The sequence below is a fragment of the Dendrobates tinctorius genome, unplaced genomic scaffold (genome assembly GCF_039654945.1).
Source record: "Dendrobates tinctorius isolate UK_male_01 unplaced genomic scaffold, ASM3965494v1 ptg000055l, whole genome shotgun sequence".
NCBI lineage: Eukaryota > Metazoa > Chordata > Amphibia > Anura > Dendrobatidae > Dendrobates > Dendrobates tinctorius.
The window spans coordinates 1,335,467-1,358,075 of NW_027361723.1; the positions used below are offsets into that span (position 1 = coordinate 1,335,467).

A 22,609-nucleotide genomic window follows, 5' to 3' on the forward strand; every position below is an offset into this window, starting at 1 on the left:
GCTAGGGGGGGGACAGGAAGGACTACAAGTCCCAGCACGGCCAGCTAGGGGGGAGAAGAACTACAAATCGCAGCATGTTCAGGCTCACAGGCTGTTATTATGGGATATGACACCAGGAGGACAATACCTCCCATCATAGCCAGGCTGTTATACACTACAAGTCCCAGCATTCCCTGCCTCCTCAGTCACCTGCCGCTGCACTCCGCCCACTCACGTGACTGGTCACACGCTGGTGACATCATCACAAGTCCTGTAGCCGCGACCTATTATACTCTTCACAGCTAGACCCCGCCCTCTCACACACGGGTCGCACGCTGATGACGTCACTGCAGGTCCTTCGGCTTTTCCGCTCCTCATCTGCAGATGTGAAGGAGGTGAAAGAACAAACAGAGGAATCTCCCGCATCACGTGACGCTGTGGCGCCCCCGGCTATGAGGAAGGTGACAGGAGCATAGAGCCCCAGGGAGGAGCGAGAAAGGAGAGTGCAGCTCTGGAGGTAACGGGGGGGGACATGGGGGCCGGAGCTCAAGCGCTGGAGTAACCGCCCCAAAAGTGGGTCCGAAAAGCGTCCAGAGGGGCCCAAGCAGCGAGCTGGGTTTTATATAGACGGTGCGTGTTTCTTAGAGATGTCTCAACACCTCTCACCTCGCCGCCTTCCTCCGCCCCCCCCCACCACTTTTCTCTGTCCCCCCTCACCGCCTCCCTCTGGCCCCCCTCACCATCTCGCTCCATCCCATCCTCGCCGCCTCCCTCCGTCCCCCCCTCGCCGCCTCCCTCCGTTCCCCCCCTCGCCGCCTCCCTCCGTTCCCCCCCTCGCCGCCTCCCTCCGTTCCCCCCCTCGCCGCCTCCCTCCGTTACCCCCCTCACCACCTTTCTCTGGCCCCCCTCACCATCTCACTCCATCCCATCCTCGCCGCCTCCCTCTGTCCCCCCTCGCCGCCTCCCTCCGTCCCCCCCTCACCGCCTTCCTCTGGCCCCCCTCGCCGCCTCCCTTCGTCCCCCCCTCGCCGCCTCCCTCCGTCCCCCCCTCGCCGCCTCCCTCCGTCCCCCCCTCGCCGCCTCCCTCCGTCCCCCCCTCGCCGCCTCCCTCCATGCCCCCCTCGCCGCCTTCCTCTGGCCCCCCTCGCCGCCTCCATGCCCCCCTCGCCGCCTTCCTCTGGCCCCCCTCGCCGCCTTCCTCTGGCCCCCCTCGCCGCCTTCCTCTGGCCCCCCTCGCCGCCTCCCTCCGTCCCCCCCTCGCCGCCTCCCTCCGTCCCCCCCTCGCCGCCTCCCTCCGTTCCCCCCCTCGCCGCCTCCCTCCGTTACCCCCCTCACCACCTTTCTCTGGCCCCCCTCACCATCTCGCTCCATCCCATCCTCGCCGCCTCCCTCCGTCCCCCCCTCGCCGCCTCCCTCCGTTCCCCCCCTCGCCGCCTCCCTCCGTTCCCCCCCTCGCCGCCTCCCTCCGTTCCCCCCCTCGCCGCCTCCCTCCGTTCCCCCCCTCACCACCTTTCTCTGGCCCCCCTCACCATCTCACTCCATCCCATCCTCGCCGCCTCCCTCCGTCCCCATCCTCGCCGCCTCCCTCCGTCCCCCCCTGGCCGCCTCCCTCCGTCCCCCCCTGGCCGCCTCCCTCCGTTCCCCCCCTCGCCGCCTCCCTCCGTTCCCCCCCTCGCCGCCTCCCTCCGTTCCCCCCCTCGCCGCCTCCCTCCGTTCCCCCCCTCGCCGCCTCCCTCCGTTCCCCCCCTCGCCGCCTCCCTCCGTTCCCCCCCTCGCCGCCTCCCTCCGTTCCCCCCCTCGCCGCCTCCCTCCGTTCCCCCCCTCACCACCTTTCTCTGGCCCCCCTCACCATCTCACTCCATCCCATCCTCGCCGCCTCCCTCCGTCCCCCCCTGGCCGCCTCCCTCCGTCCCCCCCTCTCCGCCTCCCTCCGTCCCCCCCTCGCCGCCTCCCTCCGTCCCCCCCTCGCCGCCTCCCTCCGTCCCCCCCTCGCCGCCTCCCTCCGTCCCCCCCTCGCCGCCTTCCTCTGGCCCCCCTCGCCGCCTTCCTTTGGCCCCCCTCGCCGCCTTCCTTTGGCCCCCCTCGCCGCCTTCCTCTGGCCCCCCCTCGCCGCCTTCCTCTGGCCCCCCTCGCCGCCTTCCTCTGGCCCCCCCTCGCCGCCTCCCTCCGGCCCCCCCCTCGCCTCCTCCCTCCGGCCCCCCCCTCGCCTCCTCCCTCCGGCCCCCCCCTCGCCGCCTCCCTCCGGCCCCCCCCTCGCCGCCTCCCTCCGACCCCCCCCTCGCCGCCTCCCTCCGACCCCCCTCACCATCTTTCCATCAATGGCGGTAATGGTGCTCTCCATTGTTTTCCTACCTTTAGGGGGTCTCCATTAGGCTCCTGCTCTGCAGACGGAGGACTTCTCTTCAGTATCCCAGTATGACCAACCTGCTGCTTCTTTTTCCCATATGCTCTTCCATGCGTTACTGATCCTGTTGTATTTGCAGCAGTTTCCTTTGAGCATCAGGGGATGAATTACCTCCTGGAATATTATATTAGGATATTTCCCTCTTTTCTTGGATGGTTTTACTCCTTTATGTCAGCTCTCGGCAGCGAGACGTCCTGCTCCCGCTCCGTAGCTAATTATTTTTGCTTGTAGCAGGTGCAATACAACAACTACCTGCACCCTGCCTGGCTGACTCCGAGACCGTAACTCATTGTCCTGCCTCCTCCTAAGCTTGTGCTCACAGGCTCTGACCCAGCTGAGCTGGACTAAGCGCACATTGCCACTAGTCGTGACTGACCTTATTATAGTCCTGTGCTGTGTTTGGCTTCCTGGGACGTCTAACAAACCTATCAGTCTCTAGGTTTCCGATAGAACGTCAGTGACAATGGATGCTCCTCTCCTTCATTGGCAACCTGTGACACCTGAAGATGACACGGCCTTTTCTGGTGTGGAGGTTTTTGATTTAGACCTTGATCTTGACCAGAACTCCATATTGCTTGTTTGACAGTGTAGTAGATGCCCCCCCCCCCCCCCGATCACGGATCTTTGACTTTTCACTACCTGAGGGGTTTTCTCCTCTCGTAGAACTAAAAGCTCTGTCTTTTCTAAAGATTCTGACTTTGATCTCCTCCTAGAGGGGTGGACGCACCCTGACAGGTATTTCTCATGCTCCCAGGCATCTGAACATAGACGTACTTACTTTGTATGATTTGTGAACCAAGTGGTCTTCTCCCAGGGTAGAGTCGGGCTGGCGTTATCCTTAGATGCTTGTCAGTGATTAAGGCAGGTGGGGGGGCCCTCAGGCCTGTCTGTGAGCCTACCTGGCTCAGTAAAGCTGTCATATTGTATGCATGTCATCTGCACCAGTCAATATTATCTGCAGTTTTTCTGAAATAGGTTGGTGAATCTTGTGCATCAACCGTCCTGTGCAGAGAAGTCCTGAAACCCTCTGCTGCCAACCCAGTTTCAAAGCGTTGCTCACAGGCCATCTTGTTACTATGGTCCTTGGTTGGATGAGTTTATTTCTCGGACTTCTGAAGGCATGAGCTCTCATTTTCAGTAAAGTAAACCTCAGTCCTCATGTCCTCCTTAGATATTTGTTTCTTAGCTTGTCCTTCCAGTGTTTCTCTAGATGTCATGCTACAGGAAAACAAACTTTGAAATAAGTCTGCCTAAAAATCAGTCCCACATTTATGTCTGCTTATACCGGGGCAGGCGAGCCTCCCATAGCCATACACGTGCTTGGACATCTCCCCGTTCGCTGCCTCGCCTGCCGGGGGGGGGGGAGTATCCCAGTTAGCCAAGTAAGTTCTGGTCCCGGAGTTGGAGTTATCGGGCAATTATGACACAGCCCGTGGATATGCAGTAAGTGGCGATGTTGAAAATACTCATTTAATCCATCATGTGAAACCTCCCAACAGCCTGGTTTCCTCTGCTCGGTAAGCGAGGTTCTGCATTTCACAAATGATGTTGTCCTCTCTGTGAATCAGGGCCTCTCCTTTTTTCACAAAGGTGCCTGCAGGACTAAATCCCTCCGGTTCATTACGTTTTCCCATTTTCCCGTCCAAAAGTCCTTCTGAATGACCTACAAAGGATGGACAAGGAACAGAATGAGATCACCAAAAGATTATTAAACTTCACCTTGGAGATGATCTACCTGTTGACCGGAGAGGTAAACCTTTCTATATTGCTATCTTTATTATTTAAAGGGAATCCTAGGGAAGGGAATTATACATAGTTGTCAGTATCAGGAACCATACCAGTGTCCTGTACATAACAGCTCCCAGACCTTTCAAGTGACGTAATGTACGTAACCACAGAACACGTGAAGATCGACCACCAATGTGGTCTGTTAGGTGTCATCTTAATACACCAAAGTATGTTGTAGGAAAGCAAAAGCCAGAAACCAAGACAACCGGATGGCCAGAATGTGGTTTGGAGATGAGGAATTTTATTGACCGGCTGACCTCCATATTAATCTGTTGCTATAACAAGGTGGCATATAATTCTTTACTGTAAGAGTAGTGAGAATATACAGGGGTTGGACAAAATAATGGAAACATCAACAAAAGTTAGTGTAATATGTTGTAGGTCCACCTTTTGCGGCGTTTACAGCCTCAATTCTCCGAGGTATGGATTCATACAAGGTGCGAATTGTTTCCAAAGGAATTGTAGCCCATTCTTCAGGTAAAACACCCTCCAGTTCTTTGAGCGACGATGGTGGCGGCAATCGACGTTTAACTTGAATCTCTAAATTCGGCCATAAATGCTGAATAATGTTGAGGTCTGGGGATTGTGGGGGCCAGATGAGATGCTAAGCTTCATTACAATGTTCCTCGTGCCATGCTTTAACGATTCTAGCTGTATGAATTGGTGCATTATCATCCTGAAAGATGGCGTTCGCCTCCGGGAACAGTGCTTGAATCATAGGATGCACTTGGTCGCCCAAAATGCCTATATAATCTCTGCTGTTAATTCTTCCATGATGGGATATCATTGGCCCGGCGGATATCCACGAAATAGCTCCCCAGATCATCACAGAACCTCCGCCATCTTTTACGGTTGGGAGAAGGCAGTCTGGATGGAATGCTTCTTTCGGCTGTCTCCAAACGTACACTCGGCCGGAGGTTGGAAATGGAGTAAACGATGATTCGTCTGAGAATATCCCATGTTTCCACTGCTCGAGGGACCAATTCTGGAGGTTTCTACACCGCTCTAAATGCTAAAAGCAGCGGTTTTTGAATTGCAGCTCTTCCGTGGAATCCAGATTTGTGCAGCTCCCGACGAACAGTTTTCGTGGAAACTGGGTTCTGTAGGTGTTCATTGAGCTCAGCAGTGATTTTCGGATTCGTGGTCTTGCGATCCTCGCTCACAATTCGCTTTAGAGTCCGACGGTCTCTCTCAGTCAACGTCGACTTTCGGCCGGACCTGTGCTTTGCTGCGGACGTTTTTCCTTCTCTTTCAAACGCAGTCATTACTTTGGAGACAGTACCTCATGACACGCCAAACATTCGGGCACTGTCTGTTACACTAGCGCCTGCCATACGAGCACCAACAATTTGGCCTCTTTGAAAATCCGAGAGGTCTGCCATTGGTATCAGGTTCTCATCAATGTTCTCACAATTCTGCAAAACAAACAGTTAATTTACATACACATAGCACAAATAATCAAAGACAAAACATTACCATATGTCACGGTTTGCATGTTTATAACATGTCCGAAGATTATGATGCCAAAATGTTAGGTGTTTCCATTATTTTGGCCAACCCCTTTATATATCGCTGCTCAAGAAAGTTGTCATGATGAACAGATGAGCAAATTTCCTGAAATGCATTTCCGGTTCAATTCGTCATGAATTAAAAGTGCTCCATTTTAAACACTGTAAAGCAAAAGTGTCATCAGTATATATGGCAGTGAGTCCACACATGAAGTGTGGTGGTCAACAACCCGAGTAATAACACACTGCAGTGTCAGGCTTTTTGTGCTTTGAAATTAAAAAGCAGTCCAAAAATTATCCCTTTTGGCGGGGGAAGGTCTCTGTCAGTGTGTGTGTGTGTGTATTTATGTGTATGTATGTGTGTGTGTATATATATATATATATATATATATATATATATACACAGTGGGGAAAAAAAGTATTTAGTCAGTCAGCAATAGTGCAAGTTCCACCACTTAAAAAGATGAGAGGCGTCTGTAATTTACATCATAGGTAGACCTCAACTATGGGAGACAAACTGAGAAAAAAAAATCCAGAAAATCACATTGTCTGTTTTTTTTTCATTTTATTTGCATATTATGGGGGAAAATAAGTATTTGGTCAGAAACAAAATTTCATCTCAATACTTTGTGATATATCCTTTGTTGGCAATGACAGAGGTCAAACGTTTTCTGTAAGTCTTCACAAGGTTGCCACACACTGTTGTTGGTATGTTGGCCCATTCCTCCATGCAGATCTCCTCTAGAGCAGTGATGTTTTTGGCTTTTCGCTTGGCAACACGGACTTTCAACTCCCTCCAAAGGTTTTCTATAGGGTTGAGATCTGGAGACTGGCTAGGCCACTCCAGGACCTTGAAATGCTTCTTACGAAGCCACTCCTTCGTTGCCCTGGCGGTGTGCTTTGGATCATTGTCATGTTGAAAGACCCAGCCACGTTTCATCTTCAATGCCCTTGCTGATGGAAGGAGGTTTGCACTCAAAATCTCACGATACATGGCCCCATTCATTCTTTCATGTACCCGGATCAGTCGTCCTGGCCCCTTTGCAGAGAAACAGCCCCAAAGCATGTTGTTTCCACCACAATGCTTTACAGTAGGTATGGTGTTTGATGGATGCAACTCAGTATTCTTTTTCCTCCAAACACGACAAGTTGTGTTTCTACCAAACAGTTCCAGTTTGGTTTCATCAGACCATAGGACATTCTCCCAAAACTCCTCTGGATCATCCAAATGCTCTCTAGCAAACTTCAGACGGGCCCGGACATGTACAGGCTTAAGCAGTGGGACACGTCTGGCACTGCAGGATCTGAGTCCATGGTGGCGTAGTGTGTTACTTATGGTAGGCCTTGTTACATTGGTCCCAGCTCTCTGCAGTTCATTCACTAGGTCCCCCCGCATGGTTCTGGGATTTTTGCTCACCGTTCTTGTGATCATTCTGACCCCACGGGGTGGGATTTTGCGTGGAGCACCAGATCGAGGGAGATTATCAGTGGTCTTGTATGTCTTCCATTTTCTAATTATTGCTCCCACAGTTGATTTCTTCACTCCAAGCTGGTTGGCTATTGCAGATTCAGTCTTCCCAGCCTGGTGCAGGGCTACAATTTTGTTTCTGGTGTCCTTTGACAGCTCTTTGGTCTTCACCATAGTGGAGTTTGGAGTCAGACTGTTTGAGGGTGTGCACAGGTGTCTTTTTATACTGATAACAAGTTTAAACAGGTGCCATTACTACAGGTAATGAGTGGAGGAAAGAGGAGACTCTTAAAGAAGAAGTTACAGGTCTGTGAGAGCCAGAAATCTTGATTGCTTGTTTCTGACCAAATACTTATTTTCCACCATAATATGCAAATAAAATGAAAAAAAAACCGACAATGTGATTTTCTGGATTTTTTTTCTCAGTTTGTCTCCCATAGTTGAGATCTACCTATGATGTAAATTACAGACGCCTCTCATCTTTTTAAGTGGTGGAACTTGCAGTATTGCTGACTGACTAAATACTTTTTTGCCCCACTGTATATACATATACACACTAGCTGAAGAGCCCGGCGCTGCCCGGTGATAGTAACTAACTGTGGTTAGTTATAACAAATTATAATTATCTTCCATCCCATAGTCCCATGCTTATATACCCATCATACATATTCGCCATCCCATAGTCGAGTGCCCATACACCCATCACACATCCTCCATCCCATAGTCAACCATTATGACATCATAATGAGGGGTGGGGCTTGATACACACTTTTTCCCCAGTATGTAGATAGGGGCAAAATTGTTTGGTGAATTGGAACGCGCAGGGTTAAAATTTCGCCTCCCAACCAGGGCTGTGGAGTCGGTAAGCCAAACCTGCGACTCCGACTCCTCAATTTCCCTTACACCGACTCCACGACTCCGACTCTCACACATATTGCTTATATTTAAGTGAAAAATGTATTGTAGTACAATGTGAACATCAGACATTTAATCATTTCTATGATCCAATAATCAAGACATTTAGATAGAACATAATATCTATTTATTGGAATACAACTTTAGAACACAAAAAACTGTAATAAATTGTAAATATGTAATACACTGTATAATATCGATTACATACATACGGTACAGACCAAAGTTTGGACACACCTTCTCATTCAAAGAGTTTTCTTTATTTTCATGAAAAGTATTGACATCCCTGCAGTTCTGTCAGATAATACTCAGTTTCTTCCTGAAAATGATTGCAAACACAAATTCTTTGTTATTATTATCTTCATTTAATTTGTCTTAAATGAAAAAACACAAAAAGAATTGTCCTAAAGCCAAATTGTGTATAATTCCACACCAAACATAAAAAAGAGGGTGGACAAAAGTATTGGCACTGTTTGAAAAATCATGTGATGCTTCTCTAATTTGTGTAATTAACAGCACCTGTAACTTACCTGTGGCACCTAACAGGTGGTGGCAATAACTAAATCACACTTGCAGCCAGGTGACATGGATTAAAGTTGACTCAACCTCTGTCCTGTGTCCTTGTGTGTACCACATTGAGCATGGAGAAAAGAAAGAAGACCAAAGAACTGTATGAGGACTTGAGAAACCAAACTGTGAGGAAGCATGAGCAATCTCAAGGCTACAAGTCCATCTCCAAAGACCAGAATGTTCCTGTGTCTACCGTGCGCAGTGTCATCAAGAAGTTTACAGCCCATGGCACTGTGGCTAACCTCCCTAGATGTGGACGGAAAAGAAAAATTGACAAGAGATTTCAACGCAAGATTGTGCGGATGTTGGATAAAGAACCTCAACTAACATCCAGACAAGTTCAAGCTGCCCTGCAGTCCGAGGGTACAACAGTGTCAACCCGTACTATCCGTCGGCGTCTGAATGAAAAGGGACTGTATGGTAGGAGACCCAGGAAGACCCCACTTCTTACCCCGAGACATAAAAAAGCCAGGCTGGAGTTTGCCAAAACTTACCTGAAAAAGCCTAAAACGTTTTGGAAGAATGTTCTCTGGTCAGATGAGACAAAAGTAGAGCTTTTAGGGCAAAGGCATCAACATAGAGTTTACAGGAGAAAAAAAGAGGCATTCAAAGAAAAGAACACGGTCCCTACAGTCAAACATGGCGGAGGTTCGCTGATGTTTGGGGTTGCTTTGCTGCCTCTGGCACTGGACTGCTTGATCGTGTGCATGGCATTATGAAGTCTGAAGACTACCAACAAATTTTGCAGCATAATGTAGGGCCCAGTGTGAGAAAGCTGAGTCTCCCTCAGAGGTCATGGGTCTTCCAGCAGGACAATAACCCAAAACACACTTCAAAAAGCACTAGAAAATGGTTTGAGAGAAAGCACTGGAGACTTCTAAGGTGACCAGCAATGAGTCCAGACCTGAATCCCATAGAACACCTGTGGAGAGATCTAAAAATGGCAGTTTGGAGAAGGCACCCTTCAAATATCAGGGACCTGGAGCAGTTTGCCAAAGAAGAATGGTCTAAAATTCCAGCAGAGCATTGTAAGAAACTCATTGATGGTTACCGGAAGCGGTTGGTCGCAGTTATTTTGGCTAAAGGTTGTGCAACCAAGTATTAGGCTGAAGGTGCCAATACTTTTGTCTGGCCCATTTTTGGAGTTTTGTGTGAAATGATCAAAGTTTTGCTTTTTGCTTCATTCTCTTTTGTGTTTTTTCATTTAAGACAAATTAAATGAAGATAATACCAAAGAATTTGTGTTTGCAATCATTTTCAGGAAGAAACTGAGTAATATCTAACAGAATTGCAGGGGTGTCAATACTTTTGGCCACAACTGTACATATATACACTCACTGGCCACTTTATTAGGTACACCATGCTAGTAACGGGTTGGACCCCCTTTTGCCTTCAGAACTGCCTCAATTCTTCGTGGCAGAGATTCAACAAGGTGCTGGAAGCATTCCTCAGAGATTTTGGACCATATTGACATGATGGCATCACACAGTTGGCGCAGATTTGTCGGCTGCACATCCCTGATGCGAATCTCCCGGTCCACCACATCCCAAAGATGCTCTATTGGATTGAGATCTGGTGACTGAGGAGGCCATTTGAGTACAGTGAACTGATTGTCATGTTCAAGAAACCAATCTGAGATGATTCGAGCTTTATGACATGGCGCATTATCCTGCTGAAAGTAGCCATCAGATGCCTGTTCTTAGCTGAGAGGAGTGGTACCCAGTGTGGTCTTCTGCTGCTGTAGCCCATCTGCCTCAAAGTTCGACGCACTGTGCGTTCAGAGATGCTCTTCTGCCTACCTTGGTTGTAACGGGTGGCAATTTGAGTCACTGTTGCCTTTCTATCAGCTCGAACCAGTCTGCCCATTCTCCTCTGACCTCTGGCATCAACAAGGCATTTCCGGCCACAGAACTGCCGCTCACTGGATTTTTTTTCTTTTTCGGACCATTCTCTGTAAACCCTAGAGATGGTTGTGCGTGAAAATCCCAGTAGATCAGCAGTTTCTGAAATACTCAGACCAGCCCTTCTGGCACCAACAATCTTGCCACGTTCAAAGGCACTCAAATCACCTTTCTTCCCCATACTGATGCTCGGTTTGAACTGCAGGAGATTGTCTTGACCATGTCTACATGCCTAAATGCACTGAGTTGCCGCCATGTGATTGGCTGATTAGAAATTAAGTCTTAACACACAGTTGGACAGGTGTACCTAATAAAGTGGCCAGTGAGTGTATATACAGTGTCTATGGGAAAAGCAATCTCATTGCAAACGATCAAAAAATTATACACTTTTTGGGGGTTCAGCAACGTGTTTGGAAAGTAAAGAAGCAATATGTTCTGTCATTCATAAAATATAATAATGTTATTCAGAGCAGTTTCTGGTTTGTTCTTATATTTACCCTGTGCAGAGTGGAATTCCTTCCAAGCAGTGCAGAATGGAGCATGATGGACAGGCAGGAGATGTGCAGCTGTGTAGTGACAGTGGTAGCAGCAGTGCAGTATGGAACATGATGGACAGGCAGGAGATGTGCAGCTGTGTAGTGACAGTGGTAGCAGCAGTACAGTATGGAGCATGATGGACAGGCAGGAGATGTGCAGCTGTGTAGTGACAGTGGTAGCAGCAGTGCAGTATGGAACATGATGGACAGGCAAGAGATGTGCAGCTGTGTAGTGACAGTGGTAGCAGCAGTGCAGTATGGAACATGATGGACAAGCAGATGACGTGCCGCTATGTATTGAGGCTGGTAGCGGCAGCAGTATAGTTTTGTACAAAATGCACAGGTAAGAGATGTCCGGCTGTGTCAGGGCAGTAGCACTAACAGCAGAAACCGTACAGTATGGAACATGATGAACAGTCAGGCAGAAGCATTAATTGGCCAGTTATAAATTGCCAGTCTCCATTGCCATCAATGGCCGATCTAGTCATTGCTGGCCCTCATTACCCACCCTCTCTAACCGACCATTTACTGCCATTAGTCTATTCTTCTGACTCAAGGGTCAAGACGTGCGCCAGAGAGAGGTCCATGTACGACTGCACCATTTTCTGTTGTGCGTCAGGTTGGCTCAGTGAATATGAACTGCTGATTCATGCTCAGATTTACGTTGTGTTGGCGGCTGCTGCTTTGGCCCCTTGTAGCGGTGGAGAGCGGCCTTCCTGCCATACATGCATCCAGCAGGCGTCTGCACGGTGAAAGCTTCTAGAAGCTCAAAACGGAAACTATCCTGGGAATAAGGTAATTATGCCTCCCTATCGGAAGCAGGGAGAAAATTCCCCCATTTTGCTTTTCTAACAAGGGTCTAACAGCACGGCTGTGTGACAGTCATTCCTGTGCGTGATGCTAACAGTGTGCAGGTTACCATGTCAGCAGCCCAGCGTGCAGCTTGCCATTCTCCCCGTGTGAACAAGGGCCCTGTGGTTTCATCCTCCGCCCTGCACTGTGATGTTTGGTCATAGCCGACGGCATCATCATTCACCTTGTCATCCACATTTCTTATCTGTGCATGTGAAAACTGCTTGTCTTCCATCTCAAACCCTCTTAGTTCCTCGTCCTCCTCCGCTTTGTCCCGCAGGCGGCTTTCTCTCTCTGTGTGTCCAGCAGGGGGATGACATTGTTGACACTACTATTGTTCCTACCCACAAATCCGGTGGCTTTTTCTAATGAGCAGAGAAGACTCGTGTCCCTAATCTTAGGATGACTCCTTTTCCCTGTGTCCGGGAGGAGGAGGTGGATAAGCACCATGGGAGTGTGGGACCAAGACCTGCCCAGCTGTGGAGGTGTCGCTAGAACCAGGCCTGGTTGTGGTGGTGCGTAGTGAAAGGTGCCATGTAGACCCATATGTGTTGTCCGTGTCCTGAATTGTTGCTTCACGTTCAGATGGTGGTGCTCATCTTGCCACACAGCGTTTCTAGGAGTGATCCCTGGTATTTGGGGGTGCGAGGCAAGCGGGGTTTGTTTTTGTTACTTTGCGAAATAATGGTGGCTTGGCCTCCTCCATTGTGGCTGAGTCACATCAGCAGTGAAATTCAGGAATTGGTAAAGCATCGACTGCAACTACTTCAGTTGACACATCATCGGATGACTGGGCACGTATTGTGGTTTTGTTCATTTTTTTTTCATTAGTTTTTGACCTATGTAGGCGGCATTCTTTATCACCTCTTCTCATGACATCACCTTGTCACCTTGATTTTGTTCCCAGGACTGTTCTAAGGCCGGGATCACACATGCGAGGAATACGAGCAAGTCTCGTATGTTAATCCCCGGCACTGCCGCTGGCACTCAGGAGCGGAGTGTGCTGCTCCATGTATTGCTATGCGGCCGCACGCTCCGCTCCTGAGTGCCGGCGGCAGCGCCGGTTATTAACATGCGAGACTCGGCTGTATGCCTCGCATATGTGATCCCGGCTTAATAATCACCATCTTCATCATCCCTGCAAAATGTCTTGAGCACCTTGCTCAATGTCATCCCCACCTTTGAGTTACCCCCAATGTTACTTGCCAGCACCAATACTGCATTTGCCATGACTACTACAACCAAAACATAGCTACAGCCATGTCCTCCATCTCATTTTTGTCCAAACTCACTGAAGGCATCAACAGGAACCCCATCCTAAGACATTTCTTCACAGTCCTCGGAGTGCTGAAACTTAGGAGTAAAGAAGGAAGCTCACTAGGGTTCAGTGAGGACAGAGGTGATGGAATAAAAAGACCACAGCGGAAATGAACTTTTGCAATGAATGGTCTGAGCACCGGTGATGGTGTCTCTGCCAGAGGTAACATCTTGCTGCTGTGACTGAGATGATGAGTGAGCCATCCAGCCCCGGTGTCTTTGGCTTCCTCCGCAGTAACACTCCTACTAGATACAACTGTTACCTGCTTCTGCTACTAACAGCCGGGTGACTGGTGCCGACAGTGTTGCTTCTGCTGTTTGCTCTACAGCCTCACACGTTGATCCTGGCAGACGGCGTGAACCTGCACTGGTTACTGAGTGCTGTGCTTCACAAACTGCCACAGGCTAAACTGGAATAGACCGTGGTGTGGTGTTTACAAGACATTTGCAGAAAATTCGGTAATATTGGATTTAGCAAAAGTAGATATTGGAGAGGTGAAAAGGAGCAAAGTGAATTGCAGCACTGACGACAGCAGTTCATGGCCTAACACGGTGTCAGCGACTCGTATCTCTCTCCCCCGCTCTTTCACGTAATTAAACCTGTGTGTTCTCTTCTCACACACTAACACTCACAATGTGAACTGTGTCTCTCTGACTGAGCTCTGAGGTCCTCTCTCCTATCCACATTCACCTCAAAATGGCAGCAGCTTCTCGTGATTGGACATTTATAAGGGCCATGAGTGATCAATGACCTCTAACGTATAGTCCCTCATTAATGGCGGGCTTTGGTGTAAGGTTAGCGGAACTGCAAAGCATTATGGGAAACCATTGGGTGGTGACCTTGGTCATGTGATCCTTGTGTCTTATCCTCTCTGTAACGTGGCGGAGGCCATTTTAGGTGAATCGCAGCTCTGTGGGATCCTCGATCTACGAATTTTGAAACCTTTCTAGCAATCTGTGCAGATTCGATGCCCTCACGTCTAGTCTGGATGTGTTTATCAGGGATCTCGTAAGCAGAACTTGTAACGTTATGATATTGCTCGCTGATCCAGGGATTCATTCTGATTCGGAGTCGAAAATTTGTTTTCCCCCATGTCGAGGAAAATTGGTTTGTCAGTCACGAGGGTTTGCCGTCCTCTGGATAATAATCTTTATATGCCGCAAACATGTTCCCCAGCAACTAATAGGAAATGACAGGTTAGCGGACTAATAAACACATGAAACCCCAGGAGCGAGGAGCTGATGGCAGGAACGTGGACTCTGCGAGGAGTCGACACTACACAATCCATAGAACGCGACGGACATTGATATTTCGCAGCTTGATAGCGGGCAGGCGGGCGGCTCCTCCGTGTCTCACACAAGCTGTCGGATTTGATGGCGGATGTCGATTCCTGTTACTGATTTTCTTAAGGCAAGAAGTTTAATCACTGAAGTCAAAGATAGGATGATGGTGCGGAATTAAGGAGGTTAGGTCTCGATCTAGAATGGCGGAGGCGAGATTGGGTGGAAGGAAGCAGATTGTAATCCTCTAATATGTGACATCACTTTTATATGGTGTCTAATGATATTATTTGTGTCTCCACACACAGGATTACACAATAGTAAAGAAGACAAGTGACTGTGTGACTCCCGCCAGTCGTCTCAATGAGTCAGGAGGGCGGAGCCTCATTACAGATCCTCCCCCGCATTCCCCAATACATGAGAGGAGCAATAAGAAGATCCTAGAGCTCACCAACAAGATCATTGAGCTGCTGACCGGAGAGGTGACTGCTGGGACATTATACAGGACCGGCACTGGAGGATTCTGGGTAATGACTGTATCCTTATATGTGTCAGGTTCCTGTAAGGTGTCAGGACGTCACCGTCTATTTCTCCATGGAGGAGTGGGAGTATCTAGAAGGACACAAGGATCTGTACGAGAACGTCATGATGGAGGGCGACCGGCCCCGCACATCACCAGGTGAGAGGAGACATGTAGGAGTCTTGCTGCTCATTACTGTTGGCGGGATGGCGTCTGTACTGAAGCCTGCTGTGTCTCACCTGAAGAGGTGGATTCTCAGAGCCCTTTGACTTAGAAGGCTTTAGTGCAGCACCGACAGATAATAACAGCAGCATCTAAATGGTTAACAGCCAGGTATTGGGTATTATCATCCACGTGTGCAGGGAGCTCATCTCCTGAGTGCCCTCTATATACAGTCACCAAACTTTGCATACATCATTAGTTCAAGCTAATATTACACTCTTTGATGTATTTTATCAGAGAATGCATCTTCTTTCTCCACTTATCAGCATCTTCCTCCCCCCTTCGCCTTTTGAATTTATTATTCATTCTGCCCAAAACAACTCCAACCGTGCCAAGAAAAGATGCTAACAAAGTGAGGTGTCAGACTACACGTATTATAGTCTACGGTGAGGAGAGGGAGGGGAGCAGAAGTCGAGGGAGACGTAAAAAGATTCTGCTAAGCTTTCTAACAAGTAACTTATCTCACCTAAGAGCTGGATTCACATGTGCACTGCTGAGTACTGCCTTATAAGTTCATCTATGCTGCTGCTTCTGTCGGTGTGATAACTAAGGAAAAAGAGCCAGAGTCAATCTGTGTTTATTGTGATTGGGAGACATCTTAATAGCGAGTCAACATCCTCCAGCTCGGTCGCTTGCAAATTCAGACATGGCATTGTGCTTGCAGAGTGGAAAACTGTTGAAAATGCAGAATACTAGTCAAATAATTGCCGGAATTAGTGCTTTAACCCCTTAATGACCGGGCCAATTTTTACAGTTCTGACCACTGCCCCTTTATGAGGTTACAGCTCTGGAGCTTCCATGGATCCCGGTGATTCTGAGAATGTATTTTCGGTACATATTGTACTTCATGTTAGTGGTAACATTTCTTTGATATGACTTGCGTTTATTTATGCAAAAAATAAAAATTTGGCAAAAATTTTGAAAAATTTAGCAATTTTCAAACTTTTAGTTTTTGTACCCTTAAATCAGAGAGTGATGTCACACAAAGTGCCCAAAAGTGACACCATTCTAAAAACTGCACCCCTCAAGGTGCGCAAAACCACATTCAAGAAGTTTATTAACCCTTTGTATTACCAACTGTTTAGCAACAAGGTTCGGATACGGCTTTAAAGAAGGCACCACTTGGATATGACACAATTTTATTATACAATGATTAATTTAAATGATAAAGCACCAAATTAATGACATATATGACAATGATATAGCAATTACAGGAAATAGAAAGTAGTAGGATATTGCGTATACTTATATATTCAAACTACAAAGATTTTAGTACATATACTCACATAAGAAAGAAGAAAAGAATCTTCACTAGGGGCATTTACGTCATTTACGTCATCTGTTCGGAAATACTTCTACTGGAGGAGCAGTCAGCGAAGACAGAGAATGCTTTCCTAGGATCTACACTGTGGCGCTCACACAGGTCCACAAGCTCCTGCCTTCAGTGACTGCTTCACCAGCTTTTATATGCTTTAAACAAAAGGTTTACACAATATAATATTGTGTAAACATGAAAATACACAAGTTAGTTGTCTGATGTTCCAATCACATGATAGTGGCCAACTATCATCAATAAATAACATCAAACAAATCTTGTGTCTTCGGACTATTTACTCCTGTCCTGATACTTACATATGATAAGAACAAAGTTTCCAACAACTTTCTATGACCAGAGCCCTAGCACAAAATATATATTTAAGACTATAGTTAAAGAGATCTTTAATATTGAATACATTATAATGGTTTCAGATCGCCAACTATATTTCTGGTTCTATATTAGGCTTCCCCAGCTATATTTCTATAGCCTTATGTAAAAGAATCTGCAATTGTCTATATGCCTGGTCCACTTTTAACCCCCATATGACACAAATATCAGATGATGCCTTGTCAATATACTCGCACCATTCACTGCTCTTAAAATTTAAGTAAGTCAACAGCGCACACAAAGGTTAATCCTTTCCAGTAATCCAGATTAGAATCATAGAATCGTAGAGTTGGAAGGGACCTCCTGGGCCATCTGGTCCAACATACTGTTTCAACAGGCATTGTCTTTTAGTATACTCAACACTAAGGCTGCAGTTCAATAGCCATTGCTGGTCTGACCTCATGAACTCTGGTTTCCAAGAATTGGATATGGGGCCTTCAAATACTAACATTTCAGGTTAATTTCAATATGGACTACCGTATATACTCGAATATAAGTCGAGATTTTCAGCCCAAAAAATTGGGCTTAAAGTCCCCCTCTCGACTTATATTCGAGTCATATACAAAGGGGTCGGAGGGGGCGGATGTGTCAGGTCATACTTACCCGTCCTGACGCTGTCTTGAGCCCCCAGCTTCTCCCCGTGCTCTCTCTTCCAGCCTTCAGCGGTCACGTGGTGCCGCTCATTAAAACTCATCAATATGCGCATATTCATGAGTTTTAATGAGCGGCACCACGTGACCGCTGAAGGCAGGAAGAGAGAGCGCGGAGAAGCTGGGGGCTCAAGACAGCGTCAGGACGGGTAAGTACAGCGATACTCACCTGTCCTGCGTCCATGGCTGCTTGCTGCTGTCTGTCATCGGTCAGTGACTTCAGACAGCAGAGGGCGCGGTGACGTGGTTAATGCGCGCCGCGCCCCCTGCAGTCTGAACGTCACTGACTGATGACGTGCAGATAGCGGTGAGCAGCCATGGACGCAGGACAGGTGAGAATCTGACACCCAGCGACGGAGAGGTGAGTATGTCATTTTTTTTATTTTTACATGCAGCAGCAGCACTTGGGGGAATAATCTAAGGAGCTTCTTATGGGGTCAGCATATGGGGGAACAATATGGAGCTTCTTGTGGGGGGGCAGCATATGAGGGAACAATATGGAGCTTCTTATGGGGGCAGCATATGGGGGAATAATCTGGAGCTTCTTGTGGGGGCAGCATATGAGGGAACAATCTATGGAGCTTCTTATGGGAGCAGCATATGGGGGAATAATCTATGGAGTTTCTTCTGAGGACACCATATGGGGGAATAATCTATGGAGCATTTCCCACCCTAGACTTATACTCGAGTCAATAAGTTCTCCCAGTTTTTTGTGGCAAAATTAGGGGGGTCGACTTATACTCGGATCGACTTATACTCGAGTATATACGGTAATTAATATATTACAATATGTAGGCTATAAGATATCCATATTTTTATAGCACCACAATCCACCCTTGGATATCTTACAGCCACACATTATCCAACAACAACAAACCAATGCATGCATAATACAAATTACTCCATAAAGTCAACCTAGAGCTAACACTTGACCCACTAGATATATTAGTTGGAATATAATTAAAAGTGATATTTCCAAAGGAAAACATCCCACCTCTAGGCAATCTTACATGTTCTGTAAATGATGGAGAGATCACTATTGCCCGCCCTCATACTTTTGCACTTTTTATCTAAACTGGAGCCACATATAACACATATAATATCCCTCTCCCCATCCCCAGTCTGATTCATCATATATAAATGTTTATCACAAGTCCACTGACAGCATGGATCAGCTGGCATCATTCTTGGAATCCTTCTGTTAATCATTTCTCCCATTAGACATTTTCCTCAGTACAGTTCACATCTTGGGTCACATCTTCTTAGATATACCACCATACAAGTTTCTAATATATATTGGTAGCAGTGATAGTCTTTGCCCTTCAAAAACGGCTAGTGTCCACTGAGCCAAGTAGATCCATAGAGTCTGTTTGGTTTTCAGAAATCCACACTTTCCATAGCTGGCATCTGTCTGAAGATTGCTTGGCTCTTGGAAGCAGTCGCACAAGATGAAAGCAATAATACAACACTTACAGATCAGATTTTGATCTAAAGGGAAAACAAAAACATTATTATCTGAGATCATTGACTGCTACTTCAGAAATGACTCGAGCAGATGCAGGACACCGAATTGATTCCACCAAATTTTAGAGATCCACTGGCTGAGCTATTCTAGCTTCTCTCTGTAATATTGACATGTCACTTTAGTCAGTACTCTGCTGGATAAATCTGATCTATCACATTACCTCCATTCATTCAAATATCAAACATCACTGTTCAAGATGCAACTTACAAATGGATTTTACAAACCTATTATGTTCCTAATTGAAAATAAAGATTAAGAACATACATAAAACTAAACCACAACTTTCAGCTAAATACAGTCCGATTCATCACAATGGGATGATTACTTATTTAATTGTTTGCAAACAATTACTTTAACCTTTACCTTTGAGCTCATTAGTCTACCCCCATGTCTTATATATAGCTAAATACATTGAATCCGATTCCTCTGAAAAACTGGTTTGTGCAGTCTGGAAAAAGAAAACACAAAGAAAAGGTTAGAATACCTACAAGTCAAATACTGCACTTTGTCCTTATCCTATCTGTACAAAAACAAACAAACAATCCTCACTGGATACGTTGTATTGTCTTAAAAAGAAATAACCCAGGATTGATGACTGGTGACCCATGTAAAATGATCCAGCCCCATAGACAGAACACAGGAATAGTAGCACCGTCTGTTTGGGGTCTACAATATGACAAGTTCTGCTCTTTCCCAGTCTCACTCTTATCCACCGTTGGAATCTGCATTTCTTGCGACTTTTGTGCATTTGTAGCAAAGTCGGCTTTCCTACAGGAGTCTGTAAATTCAGTATCGTAGATGGCAAGTTCTTCCTTGCTCTCAATACTATCAATCTTCTGGTGCAATGAATGGCTCTCGGGTTTGGGATTACACTAACGTCTAATGTGGCCAATCTTCCCACATTTAAAGCAATACCTAGGCCTGTAAACAGCAGACACATTCTCGGATACTCCATCCTGCTCTTGTGACTTAAGACACCACTCATTTAATAGTTTTACAAATCTTTCATATGATCTGGTATTTCTTAGAGACACTCTTGTGGCATAATCTACATTACAATGATTTGCCATTGAAAATAGAAAACTAGGATCATTCTGAGGCATATCTGGACGATTGCAAACATTTCTGTACAATGCCAAATAATTACTGAAGAACAACATGGGATCATCAGATCGCCTGAATCTGAACCTTGCCGGGGCCCTGCCACCCCTAGTATTTCTTCTACTTAAGGTAGATTGCAGCTCAGATCTATCAGACACCCTGCAATCTTCCACCTCATTCTGGTTTTGCTTCCCTGTAGCTGTCTCTACAACCTGGGTCTGGCAAATACCATGAGCTTTTAATGGGTTAAGAAGAGGATCCATTTCCATCTCCCCATTAATATGATCATCCCCCTGTTCTGGGTTGGTGACAGTTTCGGAATCAGTTGACTCCTGTGCATCACTATCCCACTGATCTGGGTTCCTCATCTCTGCTCTGGCCATGGCCAAAGCTTCATTCCTGTTCACCTTTCCCCTCTTCTTTCTGCACTTATACTGATTTACACATACAGCAGCCTGTTCTGCATCATGCTGAGTTCCAACACATTTGTCCATTACTACCTTATTCTGACCCTGTGCTGCCACCAATGCATCCTGGGCCGCACATGGCTGTATTTCCAATTCCTGCACTTTAGTTAACATTCTTTGCTCTTCCTCATGCTGTTTTCTATATGCAGATAGCAGGATCCAGCCACACCTACCAAGAGCACATCATTCTTTCCCTTTTTCTACTTTTACTTTCTGCAAGCATTCTGCTACATCCGCAGGCTCTGCATCTTGCCAATATTTGCTCCAACGTTCACTTGAACCAACACTGTGCGACCACATAGTCGCCAATATATCATATGGGGTTTGGGTTTCCTCCCACCCTGGAGTCTCGACAGACTCGCTTACAACCACTTTTTGTTCAATTTCCGACAACTTTCTTTGCATATGGGTGTTTTGCTCATGCATATCTCGGTATGTACTGAGTAAAATCCACATATGCTGTCCTACAGACACTACATCACCTGTCTGAGCAGGGACACCCCTGAGTACTTCAACAATATCAGTGGGTGCTGACTGCATCACCTGCCTTTGCATGGAAACCCTCGAGTAAATCACCAACATCGAGGGGTTAACTGCTTCACCTGCCTTAGCAGGGATCCCCATGAGTAAACCAACAACATCATGGGTTAACTGCATCACCTGCCTTTGCAGGGACACCCTCGAGTAACTCACCAACATCGAGGGGTTAACTGCTTCACCTGCCTTAGCAGGGATCCCCATGAGTAAACCAACAACATCATGGGGCTCTGAGCCCTTGAGCTTATTCTCCCAGGGTTCTGCCAATCCACAACAATGCATTTCCTGCGCTATAATATTGTATGGAGCTCTGGTCCAGCCGGGGATCTCCACACGGCCATCCTCTTTCTTTTTCCCTTTCTTAAGCATTTTGTTTTTCTGACTTTGTGCCAAAAACCCAAACATTTTGGCCTAGTGCCGACAAATTATTCTATTACTCTAAAATACTGTAAGTTAGGACGTGAGGATTATTTCTTATCCCAACAAAGAAAAAAAAACAGCCTTCAGCGTATCCTGCCAACTACGCCAATTTATGTATTGCCAACTGTTTAGCAATAAGGTTCGGATACGGCTTTAAAGAAGGCACTACTTGGATATAACACAATTTTATTATACAATGATTAATTTAAATGATAAAGCACCAAATTAATGGAATATGACAATGATATAGCAATTACAGGAAGTAGAAAATAGTAGGATATTGTGTATACTTATATATTCAAACTACAAAGATTTCAGTACATATACTCACATCAGAAAGAAGAAAAGAGTCTTCACTAGGGGCATTTACGTCATCTGTCCGGAAATACTTCTACTGGAGGAGCAGTCAGCGAAGACAGAGAATGCTTTCCTAGGATCTACACTGTGGCTCTCACACAGGTCCACAAGCTCCTGCCTTCAGTGACTGCTTCACCAGCTTTTATATGCTTTAATCAAAAGGTTTACACAATATAATATTGTGTAAACATGAAAATACACAAGTTAGTTGTCTGATGTTCCAATCACATGACAGTGGCCAACTATCATCAATAAATAACATCAAACAAATCTTGTGTCTTCGGACTATTTACTCCTGTCCTGATACTTACATATGATAAGAACAAAGTTTCCAACAACTTTCTATGACCAGAACCCTAGCACAAAATATATAATTCAGACTATAGTTAAAGAGATCTTTAAGATTGAATACACTATAATGGTTTCAGATCGCCAACTATATTTCTGGTTCTATATTAGGCTTCCCCAGCTATATTTCTATAGTCTTATGTAAAATAATCTGCAATTGTCTATATGCCTAGTCCACTTTTATCCCCCATATGACACAAATATCAGATGATGCCTTGTCAATATACTGCACCATTCA

The 22,609-nt window shown here is 46.6% G+C and overlaps 1 protein-coding gene and 1 pseudogene across 1 annotated transcript; both read left to right on the plus strand.

Annotated features, from left to right (window-relative positions):
* Positions 1–273: 273 nt before the first annotated feature.
* The window catches only part of LOC141091591 (uncharacterized), a 116,332-nt pseudogene continuing 93,996 nt past the window's right edge, over positions 274–22,609 (plus strand).
* LOC141091586 (uncharacterized) lies at positions 616–3,978 on the plus strand. Its single transcript, XM_073577249.1, has one exon. The coding sequence runs from the start codon at positions 1,135–1,137 to the stop codon at positions 2,305–2,307; it is 1,173 nt and encodes a 390-aa protein (XP_073433350.1). The 5' UTR covers positions 616–1,134; the 3' UTR covers positions 2,308–3,978.